Source organism: Mobula hypostoma, chromosome 18 (genome assembly GCF_963921235.1).
Source record: "Mobula hypostoma chromosome 18, sMobHyp1.1, whole genome shotgun sequence".
Classification (NCBI taxonomy): Eukaryota; Metazoa; Chordata; class Chondrichthyes; order Myliobatiformes; family Myliobatidae; genus Mobula; species Mobula hypostoma.
The window spans coordinates 11,920,241-11,941,029 of record NC_086114.1 but is presented as its reverse complement, the minus strand read 5'-3'; the positions used below and the strand labels follow the sequence as shown (position 1 = coordinate 11,941,029).

The window sequence follows — 20,789 nt, the reverse complement described above, 5'->3', positions numbered from 1 at the left end:
TTCTCTTTTAGGTTCCCATCTGATTGCCTTAATTGTGAGAGTCAAGGTTACAGGGTGGAGCTTCATAGAACATAGAACAGTACCATACAGGCCCTTCAGCCCACTCTGTTGTATTGACTCTTTACCCTAGTCCAAGTTCAGTCTAAACCTTCCATCCCAGAGAGCTTGTAACCCTCCACTGATGTCTAAGAGACTCTTAAAGTATTTGCCTCCAGCACCTCCCCTGCCAGTGTTTTCCACACACTCGCTGCTCTGTGTAAGCAGAAGGAGTGGATGTGGACATTTAAGAGAAGTTTGGTTATGTATGTGGATGGACGGATATGGTCCAGGTGCAGGTAAATGGGGTTAAACAGAAGACCAGGGCAGCACAGACCAGATGGGCAGAATGGCCTATTTCTGGGCTGTAGTGCTGCATGACTCCGAATTTTAACAGTCTTCAGAATTGGAGTGATGCCATGCACCTCTGCAGGAAATAAAACCCACAGAGCTTGTCCAATATAAGCAGGTGGTTCTGTCCCGTCAGTGCAATGATGTTGTTGAACGTGGAAGGATGAATAATTGCAAAACGAATGTTTCCATGTATTTTGCAATGGGACCATAAGACCATAGGAGCAAAATGAGGGCATTTGGCCCATTCAGTCTGCTCCACCCCTTCGTGGCTGACTGATTATCAGTCTCAACCATTCCAGTGTTCAGAGATCAATTCCGATGCCATCTGGAAGGAGTTTGTACGTTCTCTTCTGGGTGTTCTGGTTTCCTCGCACGGTCCGAAGGTTCATTGGTCATTGTAAATTGCCCTGTGGTTAGGCTAGGGTTAAGTAGGTGGGTTGCTGGGCGGTGTGGCTCCTTGAGGCCGAAGGGCCTGTTCCGTGCTGTATCTCTAAATAAAATAAATAAAAAAATAATCAAGAATCTATCAACCTCTGCTTCACATATACAATTACCTGACCTCTGCTGCCATCTGTGGCCATGAATACCACAGATTCACCACCCTTCGGCCAAATAAATTCCTCCTCATCTCTGTTCTAAATGGATGTCCCTCTGTTCTGAGGTGGTCCCCTCTTGACCTAGCCTCCCCCTCTGTAGGAAATATGTTTCCACAACCACTCTATCTAGGGGTTTCAAAGCGATCCCCCCCACCCCCATTCCACTAGACTCCAGCGAGTACAGGCTCAGAGCCGCCAAATGCTTCTCATACATTAACCCTTTCATTCCCTGGAACATTCTTGTAATCCTCCTCTGAGGGTTTGTGACGGTCGGCACCGTTTGGTGATCTGAAGAGCCTGTTTCTAATATTGAGGTTAACTATTACTGGTTAAGTTCATATTATCCCTGTTTTCCCTGCAGATGTATGAGGAAACTCGGAAGGTGTTGGAGAAGTGTGATATTGATGCGGATATAGATTGTTTCATTCAGAAGAAGATGACGGGACTGACTCCCCCTGGTAAGATACTGTCACACCCCTCCTCACATTGTATAAGGTCTCTTCCAGCCTGCAGACTGGACTAACTGGTTCCCTGATGGGAGCAACAGCTACCAGTTGCAGATCAACGCCATGCTGGGATTGCAATGTTTATAAATCCACAGGATGTGTGGACAGTGCGGGCAAATTAAGAATCCAAGGCACTACAAGATGGGGTGTCACTGTATTAAGCCACACTGAAGCTGTTTTGATGAATGTACTCCCTTCGTGCTCTTTGGACAAAGAGTGGAGATATGGACCTATTGAGGATGTCAAAGTATTTCCAGGTTGGGATGGTCTGCTACATGGATGGAAGCTTGCAGGTGTTCGTTTACCTCCCAGTTGAAGTCGCTGGTTTGGGAGGTGATGTCAGAATGACCAAATGACTAACCACACAGTGCACTTTGTTGTTTTATGGATCTAGGGTGGTGGATGTGGTGACTGTGAAGTTATCTGGTTTAAGCATGGGCATGTCTCAGTTCTTGGAAAGTCAAGAGGGCAGCTTTGTTCTTTGAGCCCTAGTAACTATTCCAGTTAAGTATCTGATCCATGCTGGTCCCTAATATTTCCAATTACAGTGGATTCTGTTTAATTGGGACACATCAATATCTGTACATTTTGGCTCAAATAAGCAACTGCCCCAATTAGCCAAAGTTTCATGGAAATAGTTTAAAACTTTTATAAAAGACAAATTGCCATTTAACTGAATAGCAAATTATGTACTTAAATGAAATTCAGAATAATTTAGAACATTAAATTGTACTACAGTACTGTAAAACTGTGTATTAGTTCCTAATAGTTATGGATAGAGGAATTTATCCAGCGTACTCTGCTGTGTTCTTTTGATCGACTGTAAATGAACAAATCAGCACAGAGACAATAAATGTCAGATAATGGACTGCCTTCATGTAATGCTTTTGATGACTGCATCCTCCAAATCTTCATTTTCATTGTAACATTCAAGATGATTGTCGATGCTTTCAAATTCTTCATAGTTCCAAACTTGTTGAAGTAGTGAAATTGTTTCCTTTGCACTCACTGCTATTTCTGGCATCTCTGAGCCTGAATGCTTGAAATCACAGCAAGTAAAGCAGTTCTGAATTATCTTACTGCTAATTTCTCATCAATTATCAGTGATAAAAAATCACTGCTTTTTGAACACAAACATACACAATTGATGCTATTTAAAAACTGTTTGCTCTAAGCACAATGTAGTGTTTAATGGCCACACGTGCATACGACTAACGCTAGTTAGAAGCATCAGCCACAATCTTCTGTCCCAATTAAGCATCACAGTGTCCCAAATAACAAGGGAAATCCCGGTTATCTTCTCGATTAGTTTTTGTTCCTTAAGAGCTGTTCCAAATAAGTGGCAGCCCAGATTAACCAATGCCCCAATTGACAAGAATCCACTGTAATATAATTTGTTTGAAAAATCGGCCTAAACTTTCCTGGTCAACACTGCACATCAAGAACTGATCCTTGGAATCAGACTTCTTTGGGATTTGATACTGGCTGCCCATTCAAGATGAAATTGTGCAGATTCTGTTCAATTATAGAGATAAGAAGGAAGTTCTTTAGGATGGTAAATCTGTGGAATTCATTGCTGTAGAAGGTTATGGAGGCCAAGTCATTGGTATATATAAAGTGGAGGCTGATAGGTTCTTGATTAGTCAGGGCATCAAAGGTAATGAGAAGAAGGCAGGAGAATGGGGTTGAGAGGAAAAATAAATCTTCTATAATCAAACAGAGAAACATAAAAACATATTTCTATGTTTCTAAATAGAGGAGCAGACTTGATCTGCTCCTATATCTTATGGTCTAATTGGTTAGTTGCATGATAGAGACTGCATTTTAAAAGGTTAATAGAATGAAGTTCTCAACCCATATTAGTTCCTGAGTAAGCAAGCCCCCTCTCTCTCTTTTGCAGCTCCCATTGAATATGAGAATTACTACCAGAAACAACCCAGTGGAGAAAGCCGCACTGTGAACTCCAGGAATGGAGGGGTGATGAAAAGGTAAAGAATGTAAACCCACTCGTTTCTCTGTTGCCTGTGTGATTTTGTTCTTCAGTTCAAAACCTACTGATCACCGATTCCTAAACGTGTGAGAAATAGTGACAGGAGAAAACCATTTGTATGTCTATGTATTCAATAAGACAAGCAGTGATCTTTGACATCAGTTCCACCTTAGGCCCGCGTTCCTTAACTCCCTAAAGATCTGTCACTCTGTATAAGCTCACTTATTGAAGCTCCACCATCTCCTTGGGCAGAGAATTTCAAAGATTCACCATGACCGGGTGAAGAAATTCCTTCCAACCTCAGTCCTGAATAGCTTTACTTTCAGCAGTGATCTACGCGGCCTGACTAGGAGAAATGTAATCTTTTTGATCACTTTTGCTAAATTTAGTGGCAGAATGGATAAATGAAGGTGAACAACACTGAGGTGGAAAGTCCTTGGCTTGTTGGGGTTGAGGCTTTGGAGTGTAGGACATTGGGTGGGGGGAGCTTTATAGAGGTGATTAAAATCCTGAAGGGCAGAGATAGATAGGGTGAAAGCACTCGGTCTTTTACCCAGAGCTGGGGAATTAAGAACTAAAAAAATTTTTGTTTAAGATGAGAGGGGAGAGATTTAAGGGCAAATTTTTCACACAGAGGGTGGTCCACATATGGAACAGGCTGCCAGAGCAAGGTACCTTAACAGCATTTTAAAAGGTATTTGGAAAGGTGCAGGGATTCAGTTCTGGTTGCCTCATCATAGGAAGGATGTGGACGCTTTTAGACAGGGTACACAGAAGATTTACCAAGATGCAGCCTGGGTTGGAGAGCATATCTTACGAGGAAGAGTTGAGCGAGCCAGGGCTTTTCTCTTTGGAGCGAAGGAGGATGAGGGGATACTTAATACAAGGTGAGAGGCATAAATAGAATGGATATGCCTCTCCCAGGGTGGAGATGGGTAATATGAGGGAGTCTAGTTTTAAGAAGAGTGGTGGAAAGTATAAAGGGATGACAGAAGTGCTTTTTAAATACAGAGAGGTGGGAACATGGAACACACTGCCAGGGTAGTGGTAGAAACAGACACATTAGAGACATTTAACGAAACTCTTAAGTAGGTACATGAATGAAAGGAAAAAATGGAAGGCTAAGTAGGAGGGAAGGTTTGAATTAATCTTAGATTAGGTTAAAGGGGTGGAACAATATTGTGAGTCAAAGAGCCTGTGGCCAGGAAAGGTCCCAAACTTTTTAATGCCATGGACCCCTTCCAAGGGGTTGGTGGGCCCCGGGTTGGGAGCCCCTGCTTTAGAGGGAGGTGGACAAATGTGGGCAAGTGGGAATCTTGGCCAAATGGGCTGAAGGGCCTGTTTTATTTACATTAACGTTACTGTTAGTCATTATGCTGTGACTGTTCTGCTATTAATGTGTTTCACTATTTTCTGTTTCAGATACTGCCCTAATTTTTTGCATTACAGGTACAGCAATACAATGACCTTTGCTGATGCATTGTTGTCCACTGAGCAGAATGGCACTCAGAAAGCACTGACAACATCACTCAACCACAGGCATTCATGCACTTATCAATTAACACCCCTGCTTCGCATTGACTTACTGATTAACACCAAACAATCACACCTTCCTGAACATTACCCTTGCATCTGATGTGGTTGGTATGAAGATCTTACACGATCTGTCAAATCATAAGTGCTAGGTTTACTAAAACTGGGGTTCAGGAACCGTGTTGATTTTTTTTCCCTTTACCGTCACACGATAATTTACAATCTCCGGAGGACTAATTTACCAAAACCAGAAGTTTGCATAAAAAGGTATTTTTCAGAGCCTTCAACACTTTGCTTGCAAGTCTTTGGGGGTCATCTACCGTATCCAGTGCTCCCTGTGTGGACTGCTCTACATCAGTGAGACCTGACGTAGATTGGGGGATCACTTTTGTTCCATTCGCAACAGGCAGGACTTCACTACCAACTATTTTAATTCCAATCCCCACTCCTATTCCAACATGTCAGTCCATGGCCTCCTCTACTGTCACAATGAGGTCACTCTCAGGTTGAGGAGCAACACCTCCCTCATATTCCATTTTGGTAGCCTCCAATGAATGTTGATTTCTCTAAATTCTGATCATTTTTTTCACTTTTCCCCTTCTCCCTTTTTCAATTCCCCATTCTGGCTCCCCTTTTACCCCTTCTCTTTTTGCCTCACCTTACCATCATCTTCCTCTGGTTCCCCTTCTTTCTATTCTCCACATGGTCCACTTTCCTCTCCTATCGGATTCCTTCTTCTTCAGTCCTTTACCTTTTCCACCTATCACCTCCCTGCTTCTGACTTCATCCCCCTCCCTCCCCCACTGAGATACTTTCCCCTTCACCTGGCTTCACCTACCACCTGCCAGCTTATACTCTTTACCCTCCCCCCACCTTCCTATTTTGGCATCTTCCCCCTCCCTTTCCAATCCTGATGAAGGGTCTCGGCCTAAAGTGTCAAATGTTTACTCTCCTCCATAAATGCAACTTGACCTGCTGAGCTCCTCCAGCATTTTATGTGTGTTGCTCTGGGTTTCAGAAATCTCTTGTGATTTCAGAACCTTGCTGTGGAAAGCTAAACTTGTGAGCGTTTATCACAAGCTCTGCTCAAGAAGGTAAAAGAAGAACAAAGCCTCTTACTGTGCTAGCTGCCATTTGGGAAACTTGGAAACCTTTGAGGGAGGATAAGATAGATATGAGCAGATCTGGAGAGAATGCAGGGTAAATGTTTCGCTGGGTTCTGATGTAGGGTTAGCAATTTGAAACATTAAACTTATCTTCCTCTCCCACCCCGCAACTGGAGTTTCATAAATTCACAACATAGAAAAGCCAAGGCTCAGTCTATCGTGCTATCGAGTGTAGGTTTCCTGGCTCTTGATCCACGGTTGTAGTTACACCTCATCCAAATGACTATTCAATGAAGATTTCTGTTACTGTCTCTTTTTCAGGTAGTAAGTTCCAGATCCCTGTCCATTCCCGGCTCCCCTTGCTCAGCTTCCCTTTATCTGCCTTAAATATCTGTTCCTCGTTGCTGCCTCCCTGACCAGTGAACTGGGTCTTTCCAGGTCATTCTGTCAGGGTCTTTCATCACAAGTGACAGGCCTCTCCTCAGCCTCTGATCTTTAGTCAGCTCCATCTTGGGCACTAGCCTACAAAGTACCCAGGACATCTTTAGGGAGCAGTGTCTCAGAAAGGCAGCGTCCATTATTAAGGACCTCCAGCACCCAGGGCATGCCCTTTTCTCACTGTTACCATCAGGCAGGAGATACAAAAGCCTGAAGGCACACACTCAGCGATTCAGGAACAGCTTCTTCCCCTCTGCCATCCGATTCCTAAATGGACATTGAACCCTTGAACACTACCTCACATTTAATATATATTTTTTTCAGTCTTTTGCACTACTTTTAATCTATTCAATATATGTATACTGAAATTTATTTATTTATTATTTTTTCTTCTTCTATATTCTGTATTGCATTGAACTGCTGCTGCTAAATTAACAAATTTCACGACACACGCCAGTGGTAATAAACCTGATTCTGATCCAGTGTTGACAGCTGCAGCTTTAGTGTGTCACTTCCTGTAACCAATGCTCTTCGGTCCAGCGATACCCCTGTGAATCTCCTCTGCACCCTCATTAGTGCTGTCTTCTTCATCTACTTCTTGGAGTGCTGGAATCAAAACTGATCCTGGACGCTTCCTGTACCCTAACTAATATTTTTGCAATTTAACACAGCTTTCCCTGCTCTAATATCCCCAGAACAATAAAGACAAGTATCCTGTAACCAGGAGGAATTCTGCAGATGCTGGAAATTCAAGCAACACACATCAAAGTTGCTGGCGAACGCAGGGTCTCGGCCCGAAACGTCGACTGTACCTCTTCCTAGAGATGCTGCCTGGCCTGCTGCGTTCACCAGCAACTTTGATGTGTGTTACAAATATCCTGTATTTCTTTAACCACTGGATGTGGTACTCTGCACTCACTGTTGGTCCATTTGCTTGCCTTCTCCAAATGTGTTGCCTTCCTCTGCTCCAGACTAAAATCCAGGATTTCCTCCTTGCCATCCAGACCCTCTGGCTGTCAAACACCCCTCCACGTCTGAATGGCGTGCGGTCAGAGAATGGAGCCGGGCCCTCCATATTCTCTCACCTCAACCCTAAACAGGTTCCACAGCCTACGCACACACTTTCAAGGACTCCATAATTCACGTTCTCAGTATCAGAATCCGAATCCGAATCAGGTTTATTATCATCGGCATGTGACGTGAAATTTGTTAACTTAATTAATTAGTTAATTAATTAATTAATTAATCTCTAATTGCACAGTCTGTCTTCTTTTGCACATTGGTTGTTTGTCAGTCTGTGTGTGTAGTTTTTCATTGATTCTATTGTATTTCTTAGTTCTACCGCAAATGCCTGCAAGAAAATGAATCTCAAGGTTGTATATGGTGACATATACGTACTGTGATAATAAATTTACTTTGAACTTTGAAAAATGCTTCCCTGCTGTATGACTGCCAACAGTTCCACTCACTGCTTTTGTGCAATCTCTAATAGCAGTCTGCAGAATGACATCGTTTATACTGGCGTGTCCTAGAATTTGAAAGTCACATAAAGATGGCAGATACTGAAAGTGTGAAATTAGAAAATTCTCAGCCGATCAGGTAGTATCTGTGGAAAGAAAAGCGGTTGATATTTCAGATCAATAACTGAAAACAAAGCTGTTTTCCTTCCGTCAGGGATTGCCCAGTAGTTAATCTGTGACCACTTGGCTGAGGTGTTATAGAAACCACCCTGACTGATCTTGAGATACTGAGCCTTTTTACAAGGGGATAGGAACTTCAAATGGATTAAAAACTAAACTGTAACTGACTGCTTCTCTCACAGTATGGAACATTGTAGTACTTGGCAAATATACTTGGAGGCCACTTCATTAGGTACAGAAGTGGAACAGGTTGAGGTATTCTGCGGCCGTATCCCATACACTTCAAGTTTCAACGTGTTGTGCACTCAGAGATACTTTTGTGCACACCACTGTTGTAACACATGGTTATTTGAGTTACAATTGCCTTCCTGTCAGCTTGAACCAGTCTGACCCTTCTCCTCTGACCTCTCTCAGTAACAAGGCATTTTCGTCCACACAACTGGTGCTCACTGGATGTTTTTTTTTGTTGTTCATACTTTTCTCTGTAAAATCTAGAGACTGTTACATGTGAAAATCCCAGGAGATCAGCATTTTCTGAAATACTCAAACCACCCCGTCTGGCACCGACAGTCATTCCACTGTCAAAGTCACTCAGAGCCATTTCTTCCTGGTTCTGATGTTTGGTCTGAACAACAGCCTAATCTGATGATCATGTCTGCATGCCCTTATCCATTGATTAACTGATTAGATATTTGCATTAACGGAAAAATCTATTTACTCAGCTACCATACTGGGTTTCCTGAAAATAATCAGCCACTTAGAATTTTTTAAAATGAACCCAAATAGTACCATAAAATATTAGCTTCATTTGTCATATGTGTATTTTTTCCTCACTTTTCCTTGCTTAGTAGGGTTTTTTCCCTCTTTTTTTGTCACCTAAATTTTTTCAATCTTCAAAACAATTTTTTTTCTTGAGACATTGTAAGTATTGCCTACTTCAATGTACTCTTGTTAATTTTGGATAATAATAATAAAAAGATTTGAAAAGAAAAAGAAAGAGGTATACTGTCTCACAGTGTCAAGGTTATATATATATATTTATAATTGATGCTGTTGCTACATGTGAGTTAACCCCTGTTTCCCCTTGTTTAGGATTACCAATCTTTTACCTGGCCACAGTTCAAAGCCCAGCAGCAATTCAGTCAGTGCTACTGCACCTCCTCCTGGTAAGAAATGGTATTACAATAGATTTTGTTTCCGGGATTAATATTCTGAGGTTCTATAAATCAAAATTTTAGGTATTTCACCCCCCCCCCCCCACAGTCCCCAGGAGTCTGGAACATGGGCTTCTCCTGCCCTGATCACAGTCTGATGGACCTTGCAAAAATATGAATACGCAGGAATATTAATTGAAGAAGGGATAAGATTTGCTACCGCTGCTGCGTTTCCTGGGGAGACAGGGCCAGATTCAGTGGCCTGATGAAGGGTCTCGACCCGAGACGGCAACTGTTTATTCCCCTCCATAGATGCTGCTGGCCTGCTGAGTTCCTCCAGCATTCTTGTGTGTGTGTGTGTTGCTGCTCCAAATTTAATGTCTCATCGGAAAGACTGTGGATGAGGAGCGCAAACAACAGGAATTCTGCAGATGCTGGATGAGGAGGCCTGGTTTTACTTGTACCACTAGATGGCAATGCTGCACCGACTTTAACCCAAATAATGAACCATCAAAATCCCGGTAGCACTGAACTTTCTCATTGAAGGCATCTTCCACAACCCAGGTTTAGTACTGAGGTTTGAAGACGACCCATTTTCAGGTGATTGGGAGATGTGCAGTGATATAAATATTCAAAATAAATTGGAGGGAAAATAAGCTTTAGCTAATGATTGAATTGAATTGAATGGTCTTTATTGTCATTATACATAGGTACAATGAAACTCTGTTTGGCTTCCTCTCAGGCAATTAAATAAAGCGGTAGATGAAAATAAGACAGTAATAGAAAAAACAGTATTAAATAGATAAGGAACAGAAAATAAGTCACAGCAGCACCAGAATATCACAGTAATGCACGAAGTGCCGTTAGTGCAAGTATTTGAGTCCTTGTGTGTGGAAGTGTGTGCTCACAGTTTCACTCACTGGTCTGTGGGAGTGGTGTGATGGAGGCCACAGCTCTGGGATAGAAGCTGTTCCTCAGTCTATTTGTTCTGGCTTTTAGTGTCCTGAACCTTGTGCTGGACGGCAGCGGGTCAAACAGGGAGTGGCCGGGGTGTGTGGTGTCTCTGGTTATGCTGATTGCTTTCCTCCTGAGTCTGCTGGAATAGATGGCGTCCAGTCCTGGGAGCTCCATCCTGACAATTCGCTGGGCCGCCTTCACCACGCATTGATTAACAGATGAAGTCAATTTATTAAGAAGAGCTTTATTTGTCACACGTACTTCAAAACATACAGTGAAATGCGTTGTTTACGTCAACAACCAACACATTCGCAAGTGTGTTGGGGGGAAGCCCGTAAACGTGGCCGCGCTCCCAGCACCAGCTTAGCATGCCCACAACTTATTAGCCTGAGAAAGTCTGAGGGTGATGGAAATCCAAAGCAACACACACAAAATGCCGGAAAACTCAGCAGGTCAGGCAGCATCTATGGAAACGAGTAAGCAGTCGACGTTTCGGACCGAGACCCTTCCTGAGCCCTCATTCTCAACCCGAAACGTCGGCTGTTTACTCTTTTCTATAGATGCTGCTTGACTTGCTAAGTTCCTCCAGCATTTTGTGTTTGTTGTTAACATCTATGCCTTTGGAATGTGGGAGGAACTCCACGCGGCCACAGGGAGAATCAGTGGCGGGAATTGAACTGCGATCACCGATGTTGTAAAGCGTTATACGAACTGCTACACTACCATGCTGCCCATTCTGCTATGCGCAAGTACACCGATACACGGGTGCAATTTAAAAGCTGGCAGCAGCGTCACAGGCGCATAGCATCAAATAAGCAACGACCACAAGCCAAGCATAGATGAAGGAACTGCAACCATTATAAAGTGTGCATTTAGTTATTTTTTTCTCTGTCATTAGCAGAGGATTTGTATGCCAGTGTTGGTGCTGTACCTCAGGAAAACACAAACAACTACAGAGTGCTTTACGACTACAAGGCTCAAGTAAGTTCTGCTCTCTGTTGAGATTATGCCTCCTTCACAACAGATTCTTGTGCGTTTGCTTTTGAATTTGGCAATTTAGGAAGAGTGACGTTTCGCTCATTCGTCATCCAGTACAATTAAAATGTTTGCCTAATTTCCTGTCAAGAGAAATAAATGAGTATAGATCTTATCATGCATTCATTCTAAGTCATTATGTTTATTGAGTAATAATATGGAATTTGCTAGCAATAGGAAAAGAAATGGTAAAACCTAAAGAGTCTTACTGAAATTGCGAGGTAATGAGTTTTGATTAACAATAGAAATATTTTTCAATGATCTTTGTGAGATGAAGTTGACTTGTAAGAACATCATCACTCAAACCTTGTCATCGATCATTCCGAAGTCACTGGCAAAGTGAAACTGTTTTCCACCTTCTCTGAACAGCGCACCTCAGACTGTAAAAGTGAATCCTTCTGACGTTTGATGCATTATTTTCTACTATATTTCCTGGAATGGGATCGTCATTAGGTGCGGAATTGGGTAAATTTTATGGCCTGTGATCGTGGAATGCAGGAGGTCAAATGTTGAACGCATCTGCCTTGTCCACCACAAAAGACAGGAACTACTGGTGGCCACCCATTTCAATTCAACTTCCCCTTTCCACTCTGGCATGTATGTGCATGGCCTCCTCTACTGCCATGATGAGGCAAAACTCGGGTTAGACCATAAGACCATAAGGTATAGGAGCAGAAGCAGGCCATTCGGCCCATCGAGTCTTCTCTGCCATTCAATCATGGACTGATCCAATTCTTCCAGTCATCCCCACTCCCCTGCCTTCACCCCATACCCTTCAATGCTCTGGCTAATCAAGAACCTATCTATCTCTGCCCTAAATGCACCCAATGACTTGGCCTCCACAGCCGCTCGTGGCTACAAATTCCACAGATTTACCCCCCTCTGACTAAAGTAACTTCTCCTCATCTCAGTTCTAAATGGACGTCCTTCAATCCTGAAGTCATGCCCTCTTGTTTTAGACAACCCTGCCATGGGAAATAACTGCCATATCTATATTTGCCTTCTTCACAACCAACTCAGACTGAAGGTTAACTTTTACAGTATCCTGCACAAGAATTCCCAAGTCCCTTTGCATCTCTGCTTTTTAAATTCTCCTCCCATCTAAATAATAGTCTACCTGTTTATTTCTTCCACCAAAGTGCATGACCATACACTTTCCAACATTGTATTTCATTTGCCACTTCTTTGCCCATTCCCCTAAATTATCTAAATCTCTCTGCAGCCTCTCTGTTTCCTCAATACTACCCGCTCCTCCACCTATCTTTGTATCATCAGCAAATTTAGCCACAAATCCATTAATCCCATAGTCCAAATCATTGACATACATCGTAAAAAGCAGCGGTCCCAGCACTGATCCCTGTGGAACTCCACTGGTAACCAGCAGCCAGCCAGAATAGGATCCCTTTATTCCCACTCTGTTTTCTGCCCATCAGCCAATGCTCCACCCATCCTAGTAACTCACCTGTAATTCCATGGGCTCTTATCTTGCTAAGCAGCCTCACGTGTGGCACCTTGTAAAAGACTTTCTGAAAATCCAAGTACACCACATCTGCTGCATCTCCTTTGTCTACCCTGCTGGTAATTTCCTCAAAAATTGCAGTAGGTGAGTCGGGCAAAATTTTCCCTTCAGGAAACCATGCTGGCTTTGGCCTATCTTGTCATGTGTCTCCAGGTACGCCATAATCTCCCTCCCTAGCAATTGATTCCAACAACTTCCCAACCACTGATGTCAGGCTAACAGGTGTATAGTTTCCTTTCTGCTACTTCCCACCCTACTTAAATAGCGGAGTAACATTTGCAATTTTCCAGTCATCCGGTACAATGCCAGAATCTATCGATTCTTGAAAGATCATTGTTAATGCCTCCCTAATCTCTCCAGCTACTTCCTTCAGAACCCGAGGGTGTATTCCATCAGGTCCAGGAGATTTATCCACCCTCAGACCATTAAGCTTCCTGAGCACCTTCTCAGTCGTAATTTTCACTGCACATACTTCACTTCCCTGACACTCTTGAATGACAGATATAATGACAGGTAGAATGGAAAGACAAACCAAGGTAGAACATACAGGGTTAATGGTAAGGCACTGAGTGCAGTGGAACAGAGGGATCTGGGAATACAGATAGAAAATTCCCTAAAAGTGGCGTCACAGGTAGATAAGGTCGTAAAGAGAGCTTTTGGTACATTGGCCTTTATTAATCAAAGTATTGAGTAAAAGAGTTGGAATGTTATGATGAGGTTGTATAAGGCATTGGTGAGGCCGAATCTGGAGTATTGTGTTCAGTTTTGGTCACCAAATTACAGGAAGGATACAAATAAGATTGAAAGAGTGCAGAGAAGGTTTACAAGGATGTTGCCGGGACTTGAGAAACTCAGTTACAGAGAAAGGTTGAATAGGTTAGGACTTTATTCCCTGGAGCGCAGAAGAATGAGGGGAGATTTGATAGAGGTATATAAAATTATGATGGGTATAGATAGAGTGAATGCAAGCAGGCTTTTTCCACTGAGGCAAGGGGAGAAAAAAACCAGAGGACATGGGTTAAGGGTGAGGGGGGAAAAGTTTAAAGGGAACATTAGGGAGGGCTTCTTCACACAGAGAGTGGTGGGAGTATGGAATGAGCTGCCAGATGAGGTGGTAAATGCGGGTTCTTTTTTAACACAAGACTAAATTAGACAGATACATGGATGGGAGGTGTATGGAGGGATATGGTCCGTGTGCAGGTCAGTGGGACTAGGCAGAAAATGGTTCGGCACAGCCAAGAAGGGCCAAAAGGCCTGTTTCTGTGCTGTAGTTTCTATGGTTTCTACTGCAGATGTCTTCCACTGTGAAGACTGATGCCAAATACACATGCAGTTCCTCTGCCATCTCTGCACCTCTCAGTACAATATCTCCAGCGTCATTTTGTATTGGTCCTATATCTATCCTCAACTCTCTTTTATCCTTTATATACTTAAAAAAGCTTTTAGTATCTTCTTTGATATTAGTCACCAGCTGCCTTTCATAATTCATCTTTTCCTTCCTAATGACCTTCTTTGTTTCCTTCTGCAAGTTTTTAAAAGCTTCCCAATCCTCTACCTTCCCACTAGCTCTGGCTCCCTTGTATACCCTCTCTTTTGCTTTTACTTTGGCTCTGACTTCACTTGTCAGCCATGGTAATGTCCTTCTTCCATTCAAAAATTTCTTATTTGGAACATATCTCTCTTGCACTTCCCTCATTTTTCTCAGAAACTTCAGCCATTGTTGCTCTGCTGTCCTTCCCGTTAGTGTCCCTTTCCAGTCAACTTTGGCCAGTTCCCCTCTCATGCCATTGTAATTTACTTTATTCCACTGAAGTACCGACACATTGGAATTTAGTTTCTCCTTCACAAATTTCAATGCGAACTTGATTGTATTGTGATCACTGTTCCCTAAGGGTTCCTTAACCTTAAGCTCTCTTATCACCTCCGGATCATTGCACAACACTTAATCCAGCACAGCCGATCCCCTAGGGGACTCAACAACAAGCTGTTCTAAAAAGTCATCCCTTAGACATTCTACAAATTCTCTCTCTTGAGGTCCAGTACTGACCTGGTGATGTACTAATCTACTTTCATGTTAAAATCCCCAACGATTATCATGACATTGCCTTTCTGACACGCTTTTTCTATCTCCTGCTGTAATTTGTAATCCACATCCCAGCTGCTGTTTGGAGGCTTGTATACAGCTGCCATTAGGATCCTTTTACCCTTGCTATTTCTTAACTCAACCCATAGAGACTCTACACCTTCTGATCCTATGTCATCCCTTTCTAATGATTTAATATTATTTCTTATACAGAGGGCCACACCACCCCCTCTGCCTACTAACCTATCTTTCTGATACACCGTATATCCTTGGATGTTCAGCTCCCAATGGCAGCCATCCTTTAGCCAACTTTCAGAGATGGCCACAACGTCACACCTGCCAATCTGTGGCTGAATTTCATGATTGTCCATTTTATTTCTTATGCTGCATGTATTCAAATACAACAGTTTCAGTCCAGTACTTGTTACTTTCTGTTTTAACTGCACCACATCTCTATTGCCCTGTAACTCATGCCACTGGCTGTGATTATGCCTCGTCCCCTGCCTGTTCTTTCTATCGTCTCTGTTGCACGTGATCTTTGATTTACTTCTGTTTTGGAGGTTGGAGGAGCAACACTTGGTATTCCATCTGAGTAGCTATATTCCACCTGATGGCATGAGTATCGATATCTCCAGCTTCGGTAATTCATCTCCCCTCCCTCCTCCCTTTCTCATTTCCCATTCTGATTACCCTCTCAGCCCTTCTCTTCTTATCACCTGCCCATTTTTTACATCCCTCTGGTTCCCCTCCACCTTCCCTTTGCTTTATGCTCCACTATCCTCCTCTTCTTTACCTCTTCCATCTCCTAGTCTCTTGCTTCATGCCCGATCACTCTTCACACCCACCATCCCTCTCACCTGTCACCAACAACTCGCAGTCCCCACCTCCCCCTACTTTTCTTTGGCTTCTTCCACGTTCCTTTCCAGTCCAGGAACATCACAGTTAATTCCCCTCCACAGATGCTGCCTGACCTGCCAAGTTCCTCCAGCATTTTCTCTGTGTTGCTCCGGATTTCCAGCGTCTCCAGAATTTCTTGTGCTTATGCCGATTAAAGATGTGTTTCTTTTGTGCGTTAACAACTTTTCCTGTCACCCTGTCAGAATAACGACGAATTGGACATAACTGCCAACGACATAATCCAGATCACAGAGGAGAGTGAAGATGGGTGGTGGATGGCAAGTCGTAATGGGCAAAGCGGCTTAGTCCCCAGCACCTACTTGGAGAAAGTCTGAGAGCTCCACAGTTCATCTAGCTGCACGTTCTCCACAATTAACTGAGGAACAGTGAAATATAAGGTGGTTGGCGCTGGCCAGCAAGCTGCTTAATTTTAAAGTTTACATGAAATAATTGGGTGCAGAGTTTAATATGGTACATGCTTTTGATATATTGTTCGATTGTCTGACCTGTAATATTTATCTGTAAATGTAGATCTGTATTGTGGTAAATTAATCCATAATGATGCCACACAAGTATCAGAATGAGACTCACTTTATTGCCAGTATGTGAAACATACCAGAATTGATTGTGGTTCAGTGCCAAGCATGAAACACAGGGCAATACCATTACAGACAACACAATAGCAGCCAATAATTTACAAGACAATAGTGCAAACAGCCATGAGCAATGAACAATTAGCTCAAACGTCAATAAACAAACTTAAATGAAGTATATTATAATCATCATTCCTGCTGTACATGACTAACATAGTCTTGATCTTGAGGTCTCAGAATATAAGACAGAAGCATTCAGCTCCACCATTCAATCGTGCCTGATTTATTATCCCTCTCAACCCTGTTCTCTGCCTTCTCCCTGTAACCTTTGATACCCTGACTAATCAAGAACCTATCAACGACTGCTTTAAATATATCCAATGACTTGGCCCCACAGCCATCTATGTCAATAAATTCCACATTCACCACCCTCTGGCTGAACAAATCCCTCCTCCTCTCTGTTCTAAAGGGATGTCCTTCTATTCTGAGGCTGTGACTCTGGTTCTAGATTCCCCCACTAAAAGAAATTCCTCTCCACCTCCACTCTCTCTATGTATTAGGTGTTCTGGCGGTGAGTTCCCTAGAGTTTGAGATGCTCATTTATGGTTTCCCCCTGATTTCCCATTTCAGATGCACTGCGCCCACCCTGGCACAGAGTTGGCTGTCCATCTGTCTCAGGGGTTTGTCCTTTGCCAACCTGGGCTAGTTTGTACTCCTGCCCTTCTCTTACAAGAGTACAGAGAAAATTTACAAGGGTGTGGCCAGGTCCTGAGGGGAAAAAATTGCACAGGTTAGAATTTTATCTCCCGGAGTTTAGGAGAATGAGGGGATATCTGATAGAAGTATGCAATCATGAGGGTACAGTGTAAATGCAAGCAGGCTTTTTCCACTGAGGCTGGGTGAGGCTACAACTAGAGGTCATTGGGTTAAGAGTGAAAGGTGAAACATTTAAGGAGAACTTCGCTGAAGGTGTTGATTGTCTGGAATGAGCTGCCAGAGGTGGTGATGGATGTGGGTTCGATTGCAACATTTAAGAGAATTAGACCATGACATAGGAGCAGAATTAAGCCATTCAGCCCATCGAATCTGCTCCACTATTCCATCATGGCTGATTTATTATCTCTCTCAACACATGCCTTCTCCCCGTAACATTTAACACCCTTATTAATTAAGGACCTATCAACCTTTGCATTAAATATATCCTCTACAGCCGCCTGTGGCAATGAATTCCACACATTCACTACCCTCTGGCTAAAGACATTCCTCCTCAACTCTATTCTACAGATACATACTTCTATTCTGATGTTGTGCTTGCTGGTCCTAGACTTCCCACTATTTGAAACATCCTCTCCATGTCCACCTTTCAATATCAATAGGTTCAAAGAGATTTCTTCCACCCCCCCCCGGCCCAATCTTCAAAACTCCAATGAGTACAAGCGCAGACTGGATGGGCCAAAGGCCACGTTTCTCTGCTGTGGTGACCTATGACTCTAGATGAGATTATTCAACAAGGGCAGTGTCGGACTTGCGACTTTATCTTGTATTTTGTAGAATATTTAAAAGTATTATTTCCTTCCATCTCTGCATTGCCGAAGGCTTTGGGATTGAAGACCTGTGTCCAAGAACCCTGTTGCAGTTATCCAGTTTTTACACGTAGCTCCCCCTCCCCATGGCCCCCCAAAGGCAGCCACCTCGTGCTGTAAGAGATCATTTCTCACCTAAGAGTCCGGTTGACAGTAGACATCATCACAGTCAAGTCTCAGAGTAGCACATACAAAACGCTACGGGAACTGAGCAGGTCAGGCAGCATCTATGGAGAGGGGAAAAATCTGTGAATGTTTCGGACTGAGACCTTTCATCAGGTCCTGATGCTCTGGTTTTCCAGCATCTGCAGAGCGTTTAGAGTGAAAGAGTCACAGCACAGAAACAGGCCCTTTGGCCCATCTAGTCCATGCCTAGTCCTATCGACTTGCACCCGGACCATAACCATAGAACCATAGAAACTACAGCACAGAAACAGGCCCTTTGGCCCTTCTTGGCTGTGCTGAACCATTCTCTGCCTAGTCCCACTGACCTGCACACGGACCATATCCCTCCATACACCTCCCATCCATGTATCTGTCCAATTTAGTCTTAAGTGTTAAAAAAAGAACCTCTTCTGGCAGCTCATTCCATACTCCTACCACTCTCTGTGTGAAGAAGCCCCCGCTAATGTTCCCTTTAAACTTTTCCCCCCTCACCCTTAACCCATGTCCTCTGGTTTTTTTCTCCCCTAGCCTCAGTGGAAAAAGCCTGCTTGCATTCACTCTAGCTATACCCATCATAATTTTATATACCTCTATCAAATCTCCCGTCATTCTTCTACGCTCCAGGGAATAAAGTCCTAACCTATTCAACCTTTCTCTGTAACTGAGTTTCTCAAGTCCCGGCAACATCCTTGTAAACCTTCTCTGCACTCTTTCAACCTTATTTATATCCTTCCTGTAATTTGGTGACCAAAACTGAACACAATACTCCAGATTCGGCCTCACCCTTCCATCTAGGTACCTATCTAAATTTCTCTTAAATATTGAATTCAAACCTGGGTGCATCACGTCCCCTGGCAGCATCTCCACACTCTCGCCACCCTCTGAGTGAAGAAGTTTCCCCACACGCACTTGGCCATTGCCAATGTGCTCCTCTCCTGTATTTTTCAGATTTTACTCTCAAGCCCAATGAACAGATCTATTATATAGTAGGTGTTCAGTTTTAGATCATCTAATAATTACTGAGATTTTTAAAAGTTAGTTTATATAATAAATTCCAACGTCTGAAACATTTCCTGTTTCCAAAACTGTGTGTCTACATAACACTGATTGTCTTGCAGTTGTAGCAGTCTATAGATTCGATGTCATTTAACACTGAAACCGTTTATTGTGGCACTTTAGACTGCAAATCTTGCAGAACAGTTGTAGTGTTGCAATTGCAAACTTTGTGGCCGTTTAAAGTGCTGCAAAAGTGAGTGGTCTTCCAGTTGCTCTGCATGTCGTATCGCTGCAAAACAGGACTATCTTTCAACTGAGTGTGAACAACTGGTACATTATAAACAAGGTTATACTGTGAATGCCACACACGTTTGCTGTACAATTCGGTACCAAGGGCAGTATTAAATTTGCATATTGTTTTATATAAATAGCTGGCGTCATGGTGAAAGTAACAGGAAAAAAAAACTTTGCAAGCAATAGTTTGTGATTTTAAAGTATTAACCATTGTAAATATTTATGGAGAAATAAAGCATGTTTAAACACAAATCTTCTTTCTCCGTACATGTGTCAAAGCAAATGCTTAATAAATTTGGTTTCTAGTTTCCTTTTCAGTAGTGGTTTTGGGTTCTTGAGAAAACTGCTTGTTATTGGTTATCATCTTGCCATGAGTTTCCATTGTCATAGTTCTGTAGTATAGAAACAGACCCTTTGGCCCAACTGGACCATGCTACCCACTGATCTCATTTGCCTGCACTCGGCCCATATCCTCCCCACTCCTCTCCTATCCAAGACAGACCAAGGTAAGAATGAGGTGCCTCCTTTTCTGAAGAGTGTTTGTGAACTTGTCTAAATAAGTTATTTAATTGCCTGTTAGTGGAATGAGTTGCCAAGTAGTAAAGGTGAGTACAATTACAATGTTCAGAACACACATACAAGGTACTTGGATTAGAAGTCATTGAACACTACAGCACCGAAGTAGGCCATTTGGCCCATCTAGTCCATACTAAACTGTTAATCTGCTTGGTCCCATTAACCTGCACCAGACCACAGCCATCTATGTAGTTACCAAATTTCTCTTAAATGTTGAAACCCATCCACCACTTCTGCTGGCAGCTCATTCCACACTCTCTCCCCACACTGAAGAAGTTCCTCCTCACGTTCCCCTTAAATATTTCACCCTTCATCTTTAACTTATGACCTCTAGTTCTAGTCTCACCCAACCCTAGTGAAAACACCTGCTTGTATTTCCCCCTCATAATTTTGTATGGCTGTATCAAATCTCATTCTCCAGCGCTCCAGGAAATAAAGTCCAAACCTGGCCAAACTTTCTCCTTAACTCAGGTCCTCAAGTTCTAGCAACATTCTTATAAATAAGATTGAAAAAGTGCAGAGAAACTTTATATCTTTCCTTTAGGCAAATGACCAGAAATTCACACAATGGACAGGAGGAGAAGATGGCGACGCGACGCAGCGCACACAGCTCTCCGGTGAAATTATATTGTATTTGTTAAATAGGGTACCGTGCACAATTCTGATTTGATGGAGACGGCCATGAGAAGCACAGAGGAACATCTGGAGAAACTTCTGAAATGCCCGGTTTGCTGCCGC

At 42.9% G+C, this 20,789-nt stretch overlaps 1 protein-coding gene across 4 annotated transcripts in view; it reads left to right on the top strand.

The window, feature by feature from the left end:
* LOC134358333 (proline-serine-threonine phosphatase-interacting protein 1-like) overlaps positions 1-19,749 on the top strand; it is a 116,402-nt gene extending 96,653 nt beyond the window's left edge. The window contains exons 11-16 of one of the 4 annotated variants that reach the window (XM_063070452.1): positions 1,348-1,444; positions 3,393-3,480; positions 4,905-4,931; positions 9,292-9,365; positions 11,212-11,291; positions 16,048-19,749. In XM_063070452.1, coding sequence (XP_062926522.1) covers positions 1,348-1,444; positions 3,393-3,480; positions 4,905-4,931; positions 9,292-9,365; positions 11,212-11,291; positions 16,048-16,179 — 498 coding nt within the window. In that variant the 3' untranslated portion in view covers positions 16,180-19,749. Of the gene's footprint in view, positions 1-1,347; positions 1,445-3,392; positions 3,481-4,904; positions 4,932-9,291; positions 9,366-11,208; positions 11,292-16,047 lie in introns of all 4 variants that reach the window. The other 3 variants (XM_063070451.1, XM_063070454.1, XM_063070453.1) reach the window with 3 other exon arrangements.
* The last annotated feature ends 1,040 nt before the right edge of the window (positions 19,750-20,789 follow it).